The following is a 16,127-nucleotide window of genomic DNA, read 5'->3' as shown; positions in this document are numbered from 1 at the left end:
GGATTCAATACCTATTCTCTCTCCTATTTACTCTGAGAACATCATGTGGGACCTGATTCTCTTGTGCCTCCCTTAGCACAGTGCTTGGCACATAGAAAGTGCTTAACAAATACCACAATTCCTATTGTTATTGTTTGTTATTGTTATCATTATTATTATTGAAAGTCCATCACTGTTGTCAGATTCTGGGTGAGACTTTACCAACAAAAGTAGAATACAATTTTAACCATGACAAATCGGGACAGAGATTTCCCTTGATATGCAGACCAGGAAATTGTTTTTTTCATCCATTCTGGTTATCAGGAATCTTTGTGATAGGTGCAGTATGCATGAAAACTGGGAAATTATTCAATCAGTCCTTCCTTTAAAATTTGAGTTGAATGAATTGGGACAGGGACTGCATCCAATTTGATCTTATACCTACCCCAGCACTTAGAACAGTGCTTGACACATAATCATTCAGTTGTATTTACTGAGTGCTTATTAAGTGTTTGGGAGAGTGAACTACAACAATGGACATAGTAAGCACTTAACAAGTACCATAAAAAAAATTAGCAAACACCTGGTATGTGAAACAAAGATATCCTTTGTAGGGAAGGAGGAAAACAAATAGGGATAATAGGAGGGAGGGTAATGAGCTATGCTGTCAGATTTAAGATCTAGTCCTCTGGTGTAGTCACCATCTCAGTCTGTTCCCTTCTGCCCATTGCTTTAACATGGTGGATTTGATAAAATGAGCATTATGAAATTTAATACCTAACCAGCAAGGGGTATGCTAGGGTTGACTTCGTGCTTCAATCAGTTGTCTTTTTTCCAGAAAAAACCCAATAGGATTTATAGGATAAAGACAATAGTTTGAATATGAATTCTTCTGTGTCTTCAAAGTTTGGTTCTAATTTTGCCTTTTTTGATGATAGAAAACCTTGAATCGTACTTGCCACTCAGATGTCTCCAAGGAGCCAGGCTGAATCAGAAATAATGGAATATGAACATTTCCCTTTTGTTAGGTACTTTGTTTTCTGGGAAGTGTTTTTTAAAAAAACCTATGTTACTCCCTTTTGTGGTTCTGGCACAGGCCCAAAGCAGAGCGGCCTAGTGGAAATAATAATAATAATACTAATGGCATTTGTTGAGCACTTACTATATGCCAAGCACTGTTCTAGGCGCTGGGGGAGATACAAAATAATCAGGTTGTCCCACGTGGGGTTTACAGTCTTAATCCCAGTTTTACAGATGAGGTAACTGAGGCACAGAGAAGTCAGTGACTTGCCCAGTTACACAGCTGACAAGTGATGGAGCTGAGATTAGAACCCATGACTTCTGACTCCCAAGCCCGTGCTCTTTCCACTGAGCCATGCTGCTTCACGAATAGGCTTCACATTTAGGAAAGAGTATAGGCCTGGGAGACATAGGGCCTGGGTTCGAATTTGGACTCTACCACTTGTCCGCTGTGTGACGTTGAGCAAGTCAGTTAACTTTTCTGTGCCTCATTTTCCTCATCTGTAAAATAGGGTTTAAATACCTGTCTCCCTGTCCCTTAGACTATAAATTCCATGTGGGATAGGGACTGCGTCTTTTCTGATTATCAGAATCTCCTTGATTGCTTGGAACAATGCTTGACACATAGCAAGTGCTGAACAAATACCATTATTATTATTGCAGTTATTATTATCAAACCCTATGAATTTGTATTTTTCTCTTCTATTTTGCACAGAGGTATTTATTGGCTCCATATTTTAAAACATTAATTTAAAATCTGTTCCTCCCCCAAATGCTGCTGCTAAGAATACGAGCAAGGTAGAAAAGTAATTCATTTTTAAAAATCACTGCGTAGCCGCACTATGCTACGGCTTTTCCCGAAGTCTTTGATGCTTGCTATTTTCTCCCAGGTTCCCGGTGATATTGTCTATTGAGAATCACTGCAGTATCCAGCAGCAAAAGAAGATTGCTCAATACCTCAAGGAAATATTTGGTGACAAACTGGACTTGTCATCTGTAGAGCCAGAAGATTCCAAGCAGCTCCCTAGTCCTCAAAGTTTAAAAGGCAAAATCCTAGTGAAGGTAATGAGCTATTATTATTAGTTATGGCATAAAATAATAACCAGTCTAGAATGGTCTAGCTGTTATAATTTTTTTTATTTAGGATTCAGAACAGGTTTTCCAGAAGCATAAGAATGGTATGTTTTTAACAATGGGCTGTTTTCAACAGTTAAGTCTTAACACTGTTCCTCAAATGTTCATTTTTTTCTTAGTAACTGTTCATCTAGAGGAAAATTATGAAGTACACCTCTCTCTTTCTCTCTTCCCCTCTTTTTCTCCCCCTCTCCTTCTCTTTCCCTCTCTCTTCCTCTCCCTCTTTGTCTTTTCCCCTCTCTCCTTCTCCTTCTCTTCATCTCTTTCTTCCTCTCTCTTCCTCCCTCTCTCTCTCTATCTCTCCCTCCCCCTTCCCCTCTCTCTTTCCCACTCTCTTCCTCCCTCTTTCCCTCTTCCTCTCTCTTTCTCTCTCTTCCCCCCCTCCCTCCTCTCCCCCTCCTTTCTCTCCCGCTTGTCCAAGCTCCAGTCTGTCAATTCCAAGTATCTCCTTCACGGTTGACCAGCTGTGGTTATGTAAGCAAAAAAAGTAGTCTTCAAAGCAGAGCCCAAGTGCAGAACAGGCAAAATGTCCTACAGGATCCATTATTCATTCATTCTATCATAATTATAATCTGTGCTTACTGTACTAAGTGCTTGGTAAAGTACAGTACAACAATGAACAAATTCCCTGCCCATAGATGAGTTTACAATCTGGTGAGGGGTGGAGAGAGGACATCAATACAAATAATTAAAATTGCAGATATGTATACAAGGGCTGTGGGGCTGGGAGCCAGGAAGAACAAAGGGAGCAAGTCAGGGAAATGAAGAAGGGAGTGGGAGATGAGGAAAAATGGGGCTTAGTCTGGGAAGGCCTCTTGGAGGAGATTGCCGTCAATAAGGCTTTGAAGTAGGGGAGAGTAACTGTCGGATTTGAGGAGGGAGGGAGTTCCAGGCCAGAGGCAGGACCTGGGCTAGGGGTCAGTGGTGAGAGAGCAATATCAAGGCACAGTGAGCAGGTTAGCAGTAGAGGAGAGAAGTGTGTGGGCTGGGATATAGAAGGAGAGAATCGAGGTGAGATAGGAGGGGCCGAGGTGATGAAGTGATTTAGAGCTGATGGTGAGGAATTTTTGTTTGATATAGAGGTGGATGGGCAACCACTGGAGTTTTTTGAGGAAGGGGGCGACATGCCCTAAACGTTTCTGTAGAAAAATGATGCACCAGCAGAGTGAAGTATGGATTGGAGTGGGGAGAGACAGAAGGCTAGGAGATCAGAAAGGAGGTGGATGCAGTAATCCATGCAGGAAAGGGTGATTGTATTAACATGGTAGCAGTTGGGAAGGAAATGAAAGGGCGGATTGTAGTGGTGTTGTGAAGGTGGGATCAACAGGCTTTGGTAAAGGATCGAATATGTGAGGGAATGCTAAGTACAGTGCTCTGCACCCAGTAAGTGCTCAATAAATATGATTCAATGAATGAATGAGATAGAGTCAAAAATAGTGCCGAGGATAAGGGCTTGTGAGACGGGAAGAATGCTGGAGCCATCTACAGGGATAGGAAAATCAGGGAGAGGACAGGGTTTGGGTGGGAAGATTCGGAGCTCTGTTTTTACCATGTTAAGTTTGAGGTGATGGGAGAACATCCAAGTAGAGATGTCTTGAAGACAGGAGGAGATGCAAGACTGGAGAGAGCCCAAGAGATCAAAGCTGGAGGTGTAGATTTGGGTATCATCTGCATAGATGTTGTAGTTGAAGCCATGGGAGCAAATGAGTTCTCCAACGGAGTGGGTATAGATGGAGAGCAGTAGGACATTGAGAATTGAACTTTGAGGGACCCTCATAGTTAGGGGATGGGAGGCATAAGAGGAGCCCATGAAGGAGACTGAGTATGAATGGCCAGAGAGATGAGGAGAACCAGGAGAGGGCAGAATCAGTGAAGCCAAGGTGGGATAATGTTTTCAGGAGAAAGGTGTGATCCACAATATGTTAAAAGGTGTGTGTGGTGTGTGTGTGTGTGTTTGTGTTTTTACATGAATAATTAATAATAATAATTTTACATGAATAATTTGACATTTTTGCTATAAGCAGCCCCTCTGAGAGAAGCCTCTTTGCATATGTAATGGTATGAAAAATTCAAGAAAAAGCCTGAAAAATACTTGCCCAGGGTCTTTTCCAAATTTATCAAAGAGTGTCTTTTCAAGAGAATTTAATGAGAAGCAGCATGGCCTAGTGAATAGAGCATGGGCCTGCGAGTCAGAAGGACCTGAGTTCTAATCGTGTTCCTTGCTGCTGTGTTATCTTGGTCACCCTTATCTGTTAAATGGGCGTGAAGACTGTGAGCCCCACGTGGGACAACCTGATCACCTTGTATCCTCCCCAGCGCTTAGAACAGTGCTGGGCACATAGTAGCGGAGAAGGAGAAGCAGCGTGGCTCAGTGGAAAGAGCACGGGCTTTGGAGTCAGAGGTCATGAGTTTGAATCCCAGCTCTGCCACTTGTCAGCTGTGTGACTGTGGGCAAGTCACTTCACTTCTCTGTGCCTCAGTTACCTCATCTGTAAAATGGGGATTAAGACTGTGAGCCCCACGTGGGACATCCTGATTCCCCTGTGTCTACCCCAGCGCTTAGAACAGTGCTCGGCACATAGTAAGCGCTTAACAAATACCAACATTATTATTATTATTAGTAAGCACTTAGCAAATCCCATCATCATTATTATTATTTGGGGTAGGAGCGTGGCTCAGTGGAAAGAGCATGGGCTTGGGAGTCAGAGATCATGGGTTCTAATCCCAGCTCTACCTCTTGTCAGTTGTATGACTTTGGGCAAGTCACTTAACTTCTCTGTGCCTCAGTTACCTCATCTGTACAATGGGGATTAAGACTGTGAGCCCCACATGGGACAACCTGATCACCTTGTATCACCCCCCTCAACGCAAAGAACAGTGCTTTGCACATAGTAAGCACTTAATAAATGCCATTATTATTACTTAAGTTCTCTGGGCCTCAGTTACCTGTAAAATGGAGATCTGGACGGTGTCCACTCTGATTGGCGTATCTTGTCCACTCTAATTAGAGTATCTACCCCCATTGCTTAGTATAGTGCCTGGCACATAGAAACATTTAACAAATGTTATTAAAAAGTGTATTCATTTTATACCTGTCAACAATGGTAATCATTTCATTTTTTCAAGCCTGAAAAGTAATCAAAGATAGTCTAAATTGAAAGAGAGAAAAAGTGTGTGTGTGTGTGTGTGTCTGTGTGTGTGTGTGTCTGCCTGAGGTAACCTGGAGAATTAAGATAAATATACAAAATCTTCACAGCAGCATTGAGACAGCCTCTTGAGGCCTAAATTGTCTGTCTATGGGATAATTTTTGCCTCCAAGCCTTTTAAGATTGAAGGAGCCCACAGAAAAAAAATATTAGGATTAATTTGATAAAAATCATTCTGAGGTCAAAGAGCTACTCACCTCTAAACAAGCAGTTTATCAACAACACCTTGTCTATCATCACAACCCTGACAAAGGGATGCTTATTGAAGTCGTCTTTATGGAATACAGAACCAGCTAAATAGCATGCTAGGGCACGTGGTGGGTTATACACAGACCAAAATCAAACCAGTGGATTCTGCATATCTTTGTGCACACGGACATAACATCTCTGAAGAGAAATCTGTAATATGCCAATCAATCAATAGCATTTATTAAACACTTCCTGTGTGCAGAGCACTGTGCTAAATGCTTGAGAGAGAACAGTCTAACAGAGTTGGTAGACATGTGCCCTTTCCAAAACAAGCTTACAGTCTAGAGGGGGTTACATAAATAATAAAATATAAATAATCAATATAAATATAAATAAATATAAATAAATAGATTATGGATATGTAGATTAGTGCTGTGGGGCTGAGGAGGGGTGAATAAAGGGTGCAAATCCAAATTCACAGGTTACATAGGGAGTAGGAGAAGAAGAAATGAGGGCTTAGTTATGAAAGGCTCTTGGAGGAAATGTGCTTTCATTGAGGCTTTGAGGGTGGAAATCAGTTGAACTTATTTATTGAGCACTTACTGTGTGCAGAGCACTGTATTAAGCACTTGGGAGAGCATAACACAGCAGAATTGATAGGCACTTTCCATGCCCACAACAAGCTTACAGTCTAGAGGGGAGATAGTAATCAATATAAATTCATTACAGATATGCTCATAGTGCTGTATGTGCATAAGTACATTTTAATTAACTTCTCTTACCAATGGCTTTTCCTGCCCTAATTTAAACTAATATGACCTGGAAATTTCATGCAAGTAGGGCTTGTGAGGCCTAGGATAGACACAAGGACATTCATTCATTCAATAGTATTTATTGAGCGCTTACTGTGTGCAGAGCACTGTACTAAGTGCTTGGAATGAACAAGTCGGCAACAGATAGAGACAGTCCCTGCCGTTTGACGGGCTTATGGTCTAATTGGGGGAGACGGACAGACAAGAACAATGGCAATAAATAGAGTCGAGGGGAAATACATCTCGTAAAAACAATGGCAACTAAATAGAATCGAGGCGATGTACATTTCATTAACAAAATAAATAGGGTAATGAAAATATATACAGTTGAGCGGACGAGTACAGTGCTGAGGGGATGGGAAGGGAGAGGGGGAGGAGCAGAGGGAAATGGGGGGAAAAGAGGGTGAAGCTGCGGAGAGGTGAAGGGGAGGCGGTAGAGAGAGTAGAGGGAGAAGGGGAGCTCATCTGGGAAGGCCTCTTGGAGAAGGTGAGTTTTAAGTAGGGTTTTGAAGAGGGGAAGAGAATCAGTTTGGCGGAGGTGAGGAGGGAGGGCGTTCCAGGACTGCGGGAGGACGTGGCCCAGGGGTCGACGGTGGCATAGGCGAGACCGAGGGTCGGTGAGGAGGTGGGCAGCAGAGGAGCGGAGCGTGCGGGGTGGGCAGTAGAAAGAGAGAAGGGAGGAGAGGTAGGAAGGGGCAAGGTGATGGAGAACCATGAAGCCTAGAGTGAGGAGTTTTTGTTTGGAGCGGAGGTTGATAGGCAACCACTGGAGTTGTTTAAGAAGGGGAGAGACACGCCCAGATCGTTTCTGCAGGAAGATGAGCCGGGCAGCGGAGTGAAGAATAGACTGGAGCGGGGCGGGAAAGGAGGAAGGGAGATCAGAGAGAAGGCTGACACAGTAGTCTAGCCGGGATATAACGAGAGCCCGTAGCAGTAAGGTAGCCGTTTGGGTGGAGAGGAAAGGGCGGATCTTGGCGATATTGTAAAGGTGAAACCGGCAGGTCTTGGTAACGGATAGGATGTGTGGGGTGAACGAGAGGGACGAGTCAAGGATGACACCGAGATTGCGGGCCTGAGAGACGGGAAGGATGGTCGTGATTAATTTGAAGGAGGGGCAGTTGTCTATATTCCACCTATACCTAAAGCTACCATATTTTACTGGATTACAGTGTTGCACAGGGGATTGTAGGAGCAAAGTCCAAATAGCCCAGATAATCAATGGCCCCAACTTTCCATTTGGTCGGAAGCAAAGTGGCATGAAGCTTGTGCCCTAAAGACTAGTTTGGGTCTTTACAGATTTCTTTAAGCACTCTGAAGGTACCCAGTCAACTTTCCTCTTTGGACTGTACTTCACTAATTTCTTTCCGTCATTCATTCATTCAATAATATTTATTGAGCATTTACTGTGTGCAGTCATGTACTAAGCTTGGGAGAGTACAGTGCAAGAATAAACAGACACATTCCCTGCCCACAGTGAGCTTACAGTCTAGGGGGGGAGACCGGACCTTCACACTTTGCTTCTGTAAAGCCTACCTACTCACTTCACCTTGATCTCGTTTTCCTTGCCGCCAACCTCTTGCCCAAGTCCTACCTCTGGCCTGGAACTCCTTCCCTCTTCATATCCATCACACAATCACTCTCCCCACCTTCAAAGCCTTATTGAAATCACATCTCCTCCAAGAGGTGTTCCCTGACTAGGCCCTCATGTCTTCTACTCCCTCTCCTTTCAGCACCACCCATGCCCTTGGATCTGTACCCTTTAAGTACTTGATATTCACCCCACCTTCAGCCCTATAGCACTTATGTAATTATTCATAATTTATTTTAATATGTGCCTTCCCCCTCTAGCCAGTTCACTCTTTGTGGGCAGGGAACATGCCCACCAACTCTGTTGTAATTTTCCTTTCCAAAGCGCTTAGTACAGTGCTCTGCCAGTCACTGTACTAATCCAGTCACTGTAGGCAGAGCACTCAGTAAATACCATTGTTTAAATGTCACTTGAAAGAGAGACCAATAGAAACAAAGTATAAGAGGTCAGAAACAAAGTGAGCCACCCAAAATTTCAATAGCTGACATTTTCTTTTTAATCCTGCCCTTTATCAACATTCTTCACAACGATGAGCTGTACAAGCTCTTCTTCACCTGACAATTTTTTTCCTCTTCCTTTCTTCTTATAAAACTGTTATCTTCAGGTTAAAAAGATTAAAATGGGATCAGTGACTTTTGAGATCTAGCATTTTGGTTCACAGCCAGTTGTTGCTGAATAGTGGTTCACACCCCAGAAGGAAGGGACTCAAAAGTGTTTTGGTTAAGATTCAAGGTGGGAGGGTGGGATTGTCTCTAAGTGTTGCTGAATTGTACTTTCCAAGTGCTTAGTATAGTGCTCTGCACACAATAAGCGATCAGTAAATATGATTGAATGAATGAATGAGAAGGTAAACTGGAAGCTCATTGTAGGCAGGGAATATGTCTACCAATTCTTTTGTACTGTGCTCTCCCAAGCACTATGAACTATGATTGATTGAGGAGCAAGGAGACCCCCATTTCATGCTAGGTTGAGCTCAAGAAAATCGAAGTCCTTTTTGGTCTGGACCACTGACCTAGCCGGTTGGATATGCTGAACAAAGTTCTACTTCAGAGGATCTCAACAAATCTTTCTGCTCCTGAAAAATCTCCAATGGCCCCAATTTCTCTGCACATGAAACAGAAAATCCTAACCATTGCCTTTAAGACTCTCCAAATCTCTCTTCCTCGTGCGGGGATTGCATATTCTCCCAAGCGCTTAGTACAGTGCTCTGCACATAGTGAGTGCTCAGTGAATGCAGATCGATTGATTGATCAGTCCTTCATTGCTGACATGGCTTCGCTTACCCTTTCAAGTAATCAATGGTAGATATTGAGGACTTATTCTTTGCAGCTTTTTGTGGGCAGGGAATGTGTCTGTTGTTACACTGAATTTTCCCAAGCTCTTAGTACAGTGCTTTGCACACAGTAAGAGCTCAATAAATATGATTGGATGAATGCAGAGCACAGTACTAAATGCTTGGGAGAGTACAGTAGAGTAGATAGAAACAATCCTTGCCTTTACTCTTTCAGTCTAGTAGAAGAGACAGATAATAGAATAAAATACAGGTTGGGAAAGTGCTGCAAGGCTGGGGATGGAGGGAGTATCAAAGCCCAGAGGGTGGAAGAAAGGTTAAGGTAGGTAGGTAAGTAACTATCTCACCATCCCCTCTACTGCCTGTAATGAAGAGACACATACAGACAGGAAGCTTTCCATCTGCCTAACTTAAAATCCTTTCCCCTTCAGCCTCATGCTCTTTCCTGTTTTTTCCGATAGAGCTTCGATGGAGGTGATTAGCATCCTTTGAACTGTATATTAACTCTGTTATTGTCATCGTTTGACAGCGAGATTCCAATTTACTATGGGATGGTTATCTTAAAGCTTTTCTGGTGTAGTGCTTCAATCTCATCTTCCTGAAAGAAAAAGAATTAAAAGGATGATGGGAGTGATGGAATAAACCTCTCCAGGAGGAACTTTCTGGGCCAATAGGACTTGTGGAAGGTTCTGAGTGTACCCTGAATCAGAGTTATGAGTACTGGTGCCCAGGTCCCCAAAACTGGAAGCTCCTTGCCAAGTTAGCTGGCATGACATGGAAATGATATTTCTTTTATGGTTAGAAGTAAAAGGAAGTTGTGTAATGCCCAGTCCTGTGGGAATAGAGTGTAATGGGTAATGAAAACAAATCATCTTAAAGAGAATATCTCTTTTCCTTCATGTAAAAAGATCCCACTGTGTTTGGCTACAGAAAGGATGTGGATGTCTTTAGCTTATTTTAGATTCTATTTCTGATTTCTAACTGGGTATTTTGGGGATGAATGGTAAATTTTAGGGTAAGAAATTGCCATTTCACCTTGGGGAAGACGCTGAGGAAGGAGAAGTTTCGGATGAAGACAGTGCAGATGAAATCGAAGATGACTGCAAGTTCAAGCTCTGTTATGTAAGTTACACCACTAACTGCTTCTGTTAAAGCTTTCCTCAGGGTCCACATGGCTTTCAGAGAGAACAGTGGACTCCAGTGTGTTCCAAATTTTTTTACTAAAGGAAAATTCATTGATTTTGATAAAAGAAAGATGCAACAATGAGTTCCGCTAGCAATTATAACCTAGCCAGAAAAACGTGTTTGGGCTCCCCCAGTGCAAGGTTTGAGATGAAGCGGGCCTGGTCTAAAATATGCTGGGCATTAGGGCAAGTGAAATTTCAATACAAATATAAGCTATAATCCTCCACACTGGTAACTCTACTTTTCAAGACTCTTGATATTCCTACTAGCCAGATGTGTTACTATTACCAGCAAGTGAGGGAAAGATTGGAGAAAGTTTTTCAGACTGTAATTGTAATAATAATAATAATGATAATTATAGTATTACATAGTTATCCTGTGTTGAACATTTTGCTGAATGCTGTGGAGAGACAATATAATTGGATTAGTCACAGCCCCTGATCCTCAAAGGGTTCACAATATGAGGTAGGGTACCCTCTCTCCATTTTACAAGTGAGGAAACTGAGGCACAGAGAGGTAAAATTACTTGCCCATGGTCATACAGCAGCATAAGCAATCAGTGGCATTAATTGAGTGCTTGCTATGTGCAATCACTTTACTAAATGTGTGGGATAATGAAAGATTTGGAAGTAGAACACAGGTTTCCTAACTCTTAGCCCTAGTTGACCACATTTCCTCCCTGTTAAAATTTTTAATAATTGTCAGATTTTTTTTGAGATTATGTGCCAGACAGGTCTTCCTTATTTCATAGAGATCTGAATTGGCCTGGGTCATATTTTCAATCTTACCTGTTAAATCTAAGTCACTCTGTGTGTACAAAGGATGGATTCAGAAGTGGGTGAAAAAGAACATATCCATTTAATTAAGCAGCATCCTACAGAGACAAATTAACTTACCCAAAAATAAGTCAAAGGCTGATGCAGAAATAAAACCAAGTACTCTTCAGGCATGTGAAGCAGTGATTTAACAGTCAACCAGTTAATCTAACCCCACAGACTACCAAACTGGATAATTTCAGCCTCCCAAGTGGATTTTGCTGGGTATTTACATTGATCAATTTAATGAGATAATTGTCATATCTCCATTTTGTGCATAATTTGGGGGTTTTCACCACACTCTTCATCCCTTCCTGCACTCTGGTCCATTTTGCATTCATGTTGAGAGAAATCTATTGTGTTATTTGGCCAACACTGCTTTCTGCCTTGTGTTCTTTTGAAAGAAATCCTCCTATAAATCTTCCAAGTACATCTGTGAAGTTCTCAGCCAAGCACTTCTGACTTGTCAGCCTGTTCAGTGGGTTGATCACAGCCCTGACTGTGAGGTGTATTGAGGATAATATTCCAAGTAAAATACAAATGATCTAGTCTCTTCATTGTCCAGTTCCACCTTTTCTCTCTGGATGGATAAAAAGCCAGCCTCTTTAACAATTCATAAACTGTGGGAGAGGAAGGAGATAATGAAAGCATAATCCTTGTGTTTTTTCATATTTCATGTTTTAAAAACAACTTTCCAATCTTGAGCATTTTCCAGAAGATAGGTATTTCATAAATTCAAGGTATTATTGTGATTATCATATCATATTAGCATTCCCATCCTCTCTTGACTGAAGTGGGAGGATTTCTAAGTGAGCTCTGTGAAATCTTTCCCATCTCTTGTCTAAGCTTATAATTCTGGAAAAGATAGTGGATGTTTTATAGTATGATTGTAAACTGGATTCTTCCTGTTGGGAGAAGTGATGAATGTCATTTAATTATCTCTTTCATGGGTAAAAGAGCCTGATTTGGTGCATAGGTCATGGAGTATTCTATGCATACCCATGCAGCAAGAATGTTTATTTACCTATTATATACCAAGCTGTCGTTTGATCGGTCAACAGTATTTTCTGGGTGCTACTGAGTGCAAAGCACTCGACAAGCTGTGGGGAATAATAAAGGAACAACCAGATGTAATACCTTCCGTCAGATTCCTTTTAGCAAAATGTGGAAAGATTACCAAACGTAAAATGAAAGAAGCTTAATAGTACAGTGATAGAGGCCCAAGAAATTAAGTATATAAAATAACCAGTTGAATCATTATTATTGTTAATAATAATAATAATAATAATTGTGGGATTTGTCAAGTGCTTACTTTGTGCTACTTGTTTTGTTGTCTGTCTCCCCCTTCTAGACTGTAAGCCTGGTGTGGACAGGGAGTCTCTCTCTTTATTGCTGAATTGTACTTTCCGAGCGCTTAATATAGTGCTCTGCACACAGTGAGTGCTCAATAAATACAGTCTAATGAATGAATAAGAACTTGGGTAGATATAAAGTAATGAGATCAGATACAGTCCCTGTCCCACTCATGGCTCCCAGTCGAAAGAGGAAAGACCATGTATTTAATAATAATGATAATGTTGGCATTTGTTAAGCGCTTACTATGTGCAGAGCACTGCTCACAGTTAATCCCCATTTTACAGATGAGGTAACTGAGGCACAGAGAAGTTAAGTGACTTGCCCACAGTCACACAGCTGGCAAGTGGCAGATCTGGGTTTCGAACCCATGACCTCTGACTCTCAAGCCCGGGCTCTTTCCACTGAGCCGTGCTGCTTCTCTAATTCCTATTTTACAAATAAGGAAACTGAGGCACACAAAAGTCAAGTGACTTGTCCAAGGTCACCTGTCAGGTAAATGGCAGATAAGAACCTTGGTCTTCTGACTGCTAGTCCTGTGCTTTTTTCATTGGGCCATACTGCTTCAATACTGTTCATTTTTTAGTGTCTCTTTTGTTCAAAGCACCACACTAGTTGGTCTTCACAAATTTATTTAGCTCTAATGAATATTAGTTTGAGTTTCCATTTTACAGATGAGGTAGCTGAGGAAAAGAGTGATTTAGTGGAAAGAGCAAGGGTTTGGGAGTCAGAGAACATGAGTTCTAATCCTGGCTCTGCCACTTGTCTGCTATGTGACCTTAGGCAAGTCACTTAACTTCTCTGTGCCTCAGTTCCCTCATACGTCAAATGGGGATTAAAAGCGTGAGCCCCACGTGGGACAACCTGATTACCCTGTATCCACCCCAGCGCTTAGAACAGTGCTTGGCAAAGAGTAAATGCTTAACAAATACCATTATTATTATTATTGTTAACTGAGAAATTGTGGCTCGGACAAGTCACACAGCAGACAAGTGGTGGAACTGGGATTGGAACCCAGGTTCTTCTGACTCCCAGCCCCGTGCCTTATCCACTAGCCTATGCTGTTTTTCTGTTGTTTTGTACTCTCCCAAATGCTTAGTACAGTGCTCTGGGTGAGCACTCAATAAATTCTTTTGATTGACTGGGTTTCATGGTGGAGGAGGGATTTCTATTCAACATTTAGGCTTTCAGAGAAGGGAAAGCCTAGAGCTGATTCCTTGTCTGGTAAGAGCTATTGAAGCCATGCTAGCTTTTGAAGCCCCCCTTCCCACTGAATGGATAGCATTACTCTGCCTGGCCCAGGGAACAAAGGAGAGGTGGATAAATGGATTTCAACTATGGTCTGTGGTGCTGTTGCACAGCTGGCAGTCTGTCAGTGGACCAACACCCTAGCCAGGTTATTTTTTGAAGTTACATTTCTAAAGCAAAATTATAACATACTGATCAAATCAAATCAAATTTGTCCTTCACACGGTTGATAATCTCCCCATTCTGAAAATCGCAGCTGTTAGAAATGCCATTTCTTCAGTAATTTCCATTATTTAGAAAACATGAAGTGAAAAATAATAGTATTCATGAAGCAGGGTGTATTTTTAAAGAATCTCACAGCCACCAATTATTTGGCCAGCCATATCCTGCTGGTGGATGTGTATTATCATCTTGGGTTTATAGACATTGAAAGGCAGAGTGAGTACTAAATAAATGCTATCTGACTGACTGTCATTTTTGTCTTTAGGATTTTTCATTTGATATTTTCCCCTCACCCGGTTGCAAACTCCCCAGAGACAAGGAACTTGTCTTTGCCTTTTTCTTTTTGCAACTCCCCAAGATGACAAGTACAGTGTTCCATCCTCAACAAAAGTTATTGATTGATAAATATGAATAGTTAAAGAAAACAACAGTACTAATGAGCCATGGCAACGGACAGTTTCCTGGTTTTCCCACTGTCCCACAATAAATCAATTACTCTGCCCCCTTCAAAGCCTTACTGAAGGGACATTTCCAAGAGACCTTGCCAGCCCCACAGTGCTCATATATATATATATCTGTATATTTATATTATTTATATTACTGTCTCCCCTCTAGTCCGTAAGCTTGTTGTGGGCAGGGAATGTGTCTGTTTGCTGTTATGTTGTACTCTCCCAAGCTTTAAGTACAGTGTTCTGCACACAATATGCGCTCAATACATACGACAATGAATGAATGTGTCAGTGGCAGATTAGGTCTGAGAATAGACCTCTAATTAGGTTTGAGTCTCCAAGCTTTCCTCATTTTCTTAAAGGTGGTAAGGAAAGAGGAAGCCATTAATGCTCCTGCATAACCTTGTAGATCAGAGCATAACAGTTACCAGCCCATGAAAATCTTTTATTGGGCTGCCCTGCCCACAAGGACAAAATAAATGCCTTCAATATTTCTTCTCTTTACCTTCCTCGTACCTTTTTACCTTTACTGTTTACGAGGTCTTCCTTATAGTAGTAGTCCGGGGCCTAGTGGAAAGAGCATGGGTCTCAGAGTCGGATGACCTGGGATCTAATCCCCGCTCTGTTTATTGCTTGCCCCATCACCTTGGGTAAGTCATTTAACTTCTCTGTGCCTCAGTTTCCTCAGCTGTAAAATGGGGATTAAATGACTGTTTCCCTCCTACTTAAACTGGGAGCTTCCTGTGGAACAGGGACTTTGTCTGACCAAGTTAACTTGTATTTACCCCAGCACTTAGAACATTGTTTGATACATAGTAAGTTCTTCACAAATACCATAAAACCAAGCAAACAATATTAATAGTAGTACTAATAGTACTTATGAAATGCTTTCTTTGTATAGAACACAGAACTAAGCTCTGGGAAATCAGTTGAAATTAGACCTGGGCCTTGTCCCTTGAAGGACTCTCAATCTATTAATATAGAAAGGACTGGAGACAGACACATCAGATAAGAATATTTGCAGAAGAATAAATGAAGGAAAAGCCTTTTATAAAATAAAGCAAATATTGAAGACTGAAGTAAGTATATTATGAATGTTCAAGGGATAGTTGAGCAGAGATGGGTGAGCTCTCTTCTGACCCCAGAGGACTGTGGCCTGAACCCTTCACCTCTCTGATTGTTCCAGGGGCATTCTGCCCTTGCTCTGAAATAAGACTTCTGTGATTGTCACTTTGGTTTTAAATAGTTTTTGTTGTTGCTTTTGCAGAATAACGGAACAACCGAGCACCAGGTGGAATCTTTCATAAGGAAAAAACTGGAGTCACTATTAAAAGAATCTCAAATCAGGGACAAAGAGGATCCTGATAGTTTCACCGTGAGAGCACTATTGAAGGCAACCCATGAAGGCTTAAATGTGCATCTGAAACAGGTGTGGAAAATCCCCTTTTATACCTTTCTTTGGACAAAAAAACTAGATAACCGTTTCGTGACTGTGGTGCCATTTGTAATATTTGGTAATTAGGCATTTCGTCCTGTCAATTCATTCAAGAAACAAGCTCCCAACAGGAGCAATTAGAAATGGGATTTTGGAAGAAACCACACAAGGTTACTTTTGATTTAGGATAGTGAGAAGGGA

The 16,127-nt window shown here is 41.6% G+C and overlaps 1 protein-coding gene across 2 annotated transcripts in view; it reads left to right on the top strand.

Annotated features, from left to right (window-relative positions):
* PLCH1 (phospholipase C eta 1) overlaps nt 1–16,127 on the top strand; it is a 248,057-nt gene that overhangs the window by 194,584 nt on the left and 37,346 nt on the right. For both annotated transcript variants that reach the window (XM_029072294.2, XM_029072286.2), the window contains 3 exons: nt 1,890–2,061; nt 10,234–10,341; nt 15,759–15,920. In XM_029072294.2, the coding sequence (XP_028928127.1) occupies nt 1,890–2,061; nt 10,234–10,341; nt 15,759–15,920 (442 nt within the window). The remainder of the gene's footprint in view (nt 1–1,889; nt 2,062–10,233; nt 10,342–15,758; nt 15,921–16,127) is intronic.

The sequence above is a fragment of the Ornithorhynchus anatinus genome, chromosome 1, assembly GCF_004115215.2.
Source record: "Ornithorhynchus anatinus isolate Pmale09 chromosome 1, mOrnAna1.pri.v4, whole genome shotgun sequence".
NCBI classification, from domain to species: domain Eukaryota; kingdom Metazoa; phylum Chordata; class Mammalia; order Monotremata; family Ornithorhynchidae; genus Ornithorhynchus; species Ornithorhynchus anatinus.
The sequence above is the reverse complement of the archived record's forward strand: the minus strand, read 5'-3'. Positions and strand labels throughout refer to the sequence as shown.